The sequence below is a fragment of the Nicotiana tabacum genome, chromosome 6 (assembly GCF_000715075.1).
Source record: "Nicotiana tabacum cultivar K326 chromosome 6, ASM71507v2, whole genome shotgun sequence".
Taxonomy (NCBI): Eukaryota; Viridiplantae; Streptophyta; class Magnoliopsida; order Solanales; family Solanaceae; genus Nicotiana; species Nicotiana tabacum.
In genome coordinates, this window is record NC_134085.1 from 24,355,074 (window position 1) to 24,361,493 (window position 6,420).

Here is a 6,420-nt window from a genome sequence, read left to right on the forward strand (position 1 = left end):
AGCCGGCTAAACTAATCGTATTTGCTAGCTCAAAAATAGAGTCCATTACTTAAATGATCATTCAACTATCTGAAATTACCTATTAAAGTCATTTTTTTCCGTTTGTAATAGCATAGTCACTTAACTATGCCTATAGCATTCAGAAGGTTACTCAACTAGATTTCTCAAACTTTTAATTACAAAATACATATTTTACCTTTTAAATTATCAACTTTTGTCTTCTTTTATTTTTTAACTCTTTAATATTATAATTTTTTTCTCTTTTTAATTTATATTATGGACTTACTATAAAATAAATATTTTTATGTAGGAATACTAAAATATTGAGCATAATAAAAAAATTAATTAGGACAATTTGTTCGTAATAATAAATTTGATATTAACAACCAAAATTCAAAAATTATTTACACAATTGAGAAAGAAAAAAATAAAAGTTATAATATATAAATTTCATGCATGTAATATAAAAATAATTATTTAAAATAAAGATATTTTTATAATAAATAGTAAATTTATAAATTTTTAAAAATTATGCTCAATTATATTATTATTCCGACATTATATATGCTAGAATACTAATTTTTTATTTTTTATTTTATAAATAAAATTATTTATTCTATAGGCAAGTCCATAATATAATTAAAAAGAGAAAATATTATAATATTAAAAAAGTAAAAAAAGAAGAAAATAAAAATTAATAAATTTGAGGGTAAAATAGGTATGATCTATGATGGATTTAAAAAATAAAAGAAAAAGAAAAACCAAAAGCCATAAAGATAGCAAGTGGATGGACCCCATTAATTTCATTTTTTTCTCCACCCGTTGCGCAGGCCATTCATTACGGAGGAGGGAAACTAAAAAGCTTAAATACCCATACCTCCTCCTTCTTCTCATTCCTCTAAAATACATCAGAGAAAGCTCCATTCCATTGGAGCCTCTCAACAAATAACATTCACATAGGGAGAGAATAGGAACAGTTTAGGGTCCTGTGAAGTTTTAAGAAAGAGGGGGTTAAGTTGTGTCAGGTACTTTCCTTTTTCTCTGTATTTTTTTTTTAATTTTTTTCATTTTCTTTTTATGGTGATCTGAGAGTTTTTTTTTTCTCTTGTTGGGTGATTTGAAGCTTCAAGTTTGATTTTTGCATTTACATTCAAGTAGTAAAGGGAGATGAAATTTTTGATGTGCATTTTGTATACAGTAGCTATTTTTTTCTTTTTTTAATGTATGCAGTAGCTTTGGATCTATGGTATTGAGGTGCTACTTATATTCAAATCTAAAAATTTACAAGCGTTCTTGTTTTATGCTAATGTATTGATGGTCTGATTGAGATTGAAATGTGGATGGAACAAGATCTAGCCAGATATGTGATTTTAAATGTTTATTTTTTTTTTTATATTTCCTCTAGTCCAATGACAAACAACAACAACTCAGTATAATCTCACTAGTCTGGAGAGGGTAGTGTGTACGCAGACCTTACCCCGCACCTGGGTAGATAGACTGTTCCCAAATAGACCCTGACATTGCTCTTGGGAGACTCGAACTCACAACCTCTTGGTTGGAAGTGGATGTTGCTTACCATAAGATATTTCATGTTTTCACTTTAATTGATTTTTTGGCATTTTCCTTGTAGTTCATTATATTTGATGTTTTCAGAATACCAAGAAGGAATTATTTTTTTTTCCCTCAAGTTTTCTTTGGAATAAAGAACCTTAGAGTATTTGTTATATTTTCAATAAATAAATTAAGGTTAATATGGTCATTTTAATTGTTAATTAATGTTAAAAGATGAAATTCTTAATATGTGTGAAAGCGATAAAAAAATTAATTAAAGTGGATCGGAAGGAATATTAATGATTATGGGATTTGAGATTTGTGCTGATCTGTTTTACCTAGGGTGGTGTATTTTGGATAATCTATTGGAATCAGCCTTCCTACCTCTCCAGGGAGGAGTAAGGTACTCACTGTCCTTCCCAAACTTCACCCGTGGAATTATAACAAGTTGATGTTGTTGAAGTTTGCCCTGTTCTGGCTATAGTTACTCTGCATCTTAGTGCTTTTGGCGAGTACAAGAGGCGTGAATCTTGACTTTATTAAGTGGTCCAGATTTCCTTACCGTAGTTGAAAGAATTTTATTCTACACTATACTGATCTTGTTAGATACAGCTCGAGTGACCCCCCCTCCCCCCAACCCCAACTGGCGATCCATAGACCATAGGTAAAACTCAATGATTTGGAATTAAACTCTCCATATATATGTTTGAATAATAATTTCTTTTTCTAAAACTAATTGCTGAGTCAGGCAAAAATTTAATTGGACCAGATCTCTGTGGAGTATATTAATGTGTAGCTTGTCCAATTCTGATCTTGTTTAATCAAATGCATAGCAGTATTGCGTTGTAGATCTAATTTTCATGACCACCAAATAAAAAGTCATTTCCTAATGTTAAGGGCATACTGTGTCATAATTATATTGTCATGTCAAGATGTCCAGCTAGTTGCATAATTTTAGTTCGTCGCCATATAACTATATTATATTCACGAAAGGAATATAATATATTTAATTGGGACGTGTATTCGCATCGAACTTGAGATTTTCCAATAACATGCTCAGTGGATCTGATGTGACCTTGTAATAAGTTCGTAAACTTTTCTACAATAAAATGGCCCACTTTTATTGAATTAACTAGTATGATTTCGCGGTTTTCTTTGTCTATTCCGTATTATGTGCAAAAGCGGATTTAGAAATTCTAGCATATAAGTGTACTGTTAAAAAAAGGAGAAAAAATGTATTAAGTGGGAGTTATACCTATTACTCTTAATAACTAACTTAACCAACCAATGGCACCATTCAACCTTTTTGGAGCATAGGTGTCAATAATTAATATTATATCAATTTTACAAAATATGTACATAAAATACGGAATATATAATTTTGCAGAGAGACCATGGGTTCACAATCACGATTTCACGTACCCTAAAATGTTGCCCATAAATCTGCCCCTGATTATGTGGTCCATCATTGTTTTAAAAAGTCTTTTGTCTTGCTCGAGCTTCGTAGTTTTCAATAGTTAATGACCGCCCAAGTAGTTCTTTATTTCCCTTGACTAATTAATAATTGTCAGGCGAGAAAATTGTTGATTCTTCTGCTTTATTTAATTGACAAGCTTGTCACCTATATGGTTTGCTCTGAAGAAAGTTCTGACCCAAGAAAAAAAATGTCCTACGTAGTTTCCACTAGTATTAAATAATGTTTCATTTACTACCTTATAAAATTAACCTACTCAAGAAGAAAACAAGTTGATGGCCTCATGCAAGGATTTTCCTTGATACTGCTGTATTTGTTTGAATGGGAAAGAAGAATTAAAAATTGTCCATTTCAATAGAACCTTTACTTGTGTCTTTTGTATCTCAGGTTAAAGTCCAAAGTATACAATTAAATACTCGCTGTTTCAGGGAAGAAAAAAAATACTACATATACTTATTACCTAAGTTGCTCCGACACGGCAGTTTAGGTGTTGTACCCATGTCGACATGACACTAGTATAAATATGGGTATGGGATCTGTACCGGATATGGTCAAATAATTTTGGGTACTTTGACCATGATGGACACAAAAATTTGAGACGAGATACAATTTGATTCCTGAAATCCTAAGTTGCTTCGACACGACAGTTTAGGTGCCGCACCCGTGTCGGCACAACACTAATATGGGTGTGGTATACAATTTTGGGTACTTACCACGTTGGACGGAAAAATTCGAGAAGAGATACAATTCGGTACCCGAAATCAGAACCAAAACTAGGGTAAATGTGAAGAAATTAACATACCTTTTCTAGGAAATCAATCCTTTACTTATCTACAACTTGAGAATAAAAAAGAAATCCACATTTACAAGCTATATACTCCCTCTGTTTCAGTTTATGTGAACCTATTTATTTTTTGGTCCGTTCCAGAAAAAATGACCCCTTCTTAAATTTGGTAACAGTTTAGATTAAACTTACAATTCTACCCTTAATGAGAAGTTTTATAACCACACAAATACTCTGTGCCCTTTTTTGACTTGTTTAAGATCACAAATTTCAATAGTTTTTATTTTTTCTTAAATTCTGTGTCCAGTCAAACAGGTTCACATAAATTGGAATGGAGGGAGTATTAGTATTCCACAAAATTTCTCATAACGTCAAGATATTTTTATATTTTTGAACCCGTATCCATACTAGGATCCGTATCCCCGAATCTTAAAGTTTACATCTCGAGGGATCCGACCTATAGATCTGCACCCGTGTCGGACACCCGCACGCCCGACCGAGCAACTTAGCTTATCACTAATTTGCTAATCTTAAATTTGACGGCTAAGGAAACGTAAGCAGATAAAAGATCAGCTGTAACTTGATGGCATGTTGAAATTGCAGCAGTATAATGACAACTTGATGGTTAAGGAATACTCAAAAGTCAAAGAAGTATCCTCAAAGAGAACTATTTTTAGCGTGATTAAGCTGTTTTTTGCTCTGTTCTTTCTTACTTAATGCTTACTACTTGTCTCTATCCTTGTTGGCCATGCTCAAAGTCCGCTGTTGTACTTTGAATGATACAACTTGCATGGTCAGCCATGATTTAAAACTGCAACATTTTCTTATAATCCTCTCATTGCAGGTTACTGAACAATGGGTGCTGGAGGTCGAATGTCTGTTCCATCTGAGGGCAAGAAGTCCCAGTCTGATGTCTTCCAAAGAGTACCCCATTCGAAACCACCCTTCACTGTTGGTGAGATCAAGAAAGCCATCCCACCCCATTGTTTCAAGCGATCTGTCCTAAACTCTTTCTCCTATGTTGTTTATGACCTTACAATAGCCTTTCTCCTCTACTATGCCGCGACCAACTATTTCCATCTCCTTCCTTACAATCTCTCATACATAGCTTGGCCGCTTTACTGGATCTGCCAAGGCTGTAATCTAACAGGAGTTTGGGTCATTGCCCATGAATGTGGTCACCATGCCTTCAGCGACTATCAATGGCTTGATGATACTGTTGGCCTTGTCCTACATTCCGCTCTCCTTGTCCCCTATTTCTCTTGGAAATACAGTCATCGCCGCCACCATTCTAATACAGGTTCTATGGATCGCGATGAAGTATTTGTACCAAAGGTGAAGTCGGGTATTAGTTGGTTCTCCACTTATCTTAACAATCCACCAGGCAGAATCCTTATACTTCTTGTTCAGCTCACTCTAGGCTGGCCTCTATACTTGATGTTCAATGTTTCAGGCCGACCCTATGACCGGTTCGCTTGCCACTTTGATCCTAATAGCCCTATCTACACAGATCGTGAGCGCCTTCAGATCTTTGTTTCTGATGCTGGTATTTTTGCTGTACTCTTTGGACTTTACCATCTTGCGGCAGCAAAAGGACTTGCTTGGGTTGTCTGTGTTTATGGATGTCCATTGCTCATTGTCAACGGATTCCTCGTATTGATCACATATTTGCAGCACACACACCCTTCATTGCCTCATTACGACTCATCCGAATGGGACTGGTTGAGGGGTGCTCTTGCCACAGTTGACAGAGACTATGGCATTCTCAACAAGGTATTCCACAACATCACAGACACTCATGTTGCACATCATCTGTTCTCAACCATGCCACATTATCATGCAATGGAAGCTACAAAGGCGATAAAACCAATATTAGGCGACTACTATCAATTTGATGGGACGTCGATTTGGAAGGCCATGTATAGAGAAGCAAGGGAATGTGTTTACGTTGAGCCAGATGAAGGTGACCAAAACAAGGGTGTCTTTTGGTATAAAAACAAGCTTCATTAGATTCTCTCATAGAATGTAATACCATGGCAATCAAAGAGACTGGGAAGTTTTAGTCCCTTGCTAGAAGAGGCTTTGCTTCCCTTCCTGGGATTTAGGCTTGTTTTTATTGATTTCTAGTGAACTTTCAATTTTACTAAAAGTGGTTTTCCGTAATTGCAATGATCTCAAAGTACGGTGAATGCTTCGTTATGATCATAAATCACAAAATCTTATGCTTAATTGAAAACAGAAAAAGTACATTACATGAGTTGAGACAGGAATTTCTATTTAGAGTTTGAGAGGCTTATACTACAATCTGTGATCATTTATATGCTCAAATTTCGAAAAGAAAGAATTTTTGCACGTATTATGATATCAAATACTAGACTGGATTTCTTTATTCAGGATCAAATGATTAAACTTCTAGATACATTTTCCTTAATTTGTAATCCATGAGTAGCTTGATATTAGTTTCATTGTATCTGAAAATTGGAGTGCAAGCACACGGAACAGAGGTGATCCAGGATTTGGTAAGATGGGTGCACTATTAAGAATAAGTGAATAGAAAATATGAAGGATTTGGTAAGATGGGTGCACTATTAAGAATAAGTGAATAGAAAAT

The 6,420-nt window shown here is 34.5% G+C and overlaps 1 protein-coding gene across 2 annotated transcripts; it reads left to right on the forward strand.

Annotated features, from left to right (window-relative positions):
- The first annotated feature begins 839 nt into the window (after nt 1-839).
- LOC107814090 (delta(12)-fatty-acid desaturase FAD2) lies at nt 840-5,972 on the forward strand. 2 transcript variants are annotated; one of them, XM_016639420.2, is made up of 3 exons: nt 890-1,025; nt 1,894-1,954; nt 4,654-5,972. In XM_016639420.2, exon 3 carries the CDS (start codon nt 4,665-4,667, stop codon nt 5,817-5,819), a length of 1,155 nt encoding a protein of 384 aa, XP_016494906.1. In that variant the 5' UTR covers nt 890-1,025; nt 1,894-1,954; nt 4,654-4,664; the 3' UTR covers nt 5,820-5,972. The 2 variants fall into 2 exon arrangements, with proteins under 2 accessions (XP_016494905.1, XP_016494906.1); XM_016639419.2 differs by lacking the exon at nt 1,894-1,954 and having other exon boundaries at nt 840-1,025.
- Nucleotides 5,973-6,420: the final 448 nt, after the last annotated feature.

Excerpts from the sequence above, each read along its gene's own strand:
- LOC107814090 (XM_016639419.2), top strand. The coding sequence starts at position 4,665 with ATGGGTGCTGGAGGTCGAATGTCTGTTCCATCTGAGGGCAAGAAGTCC.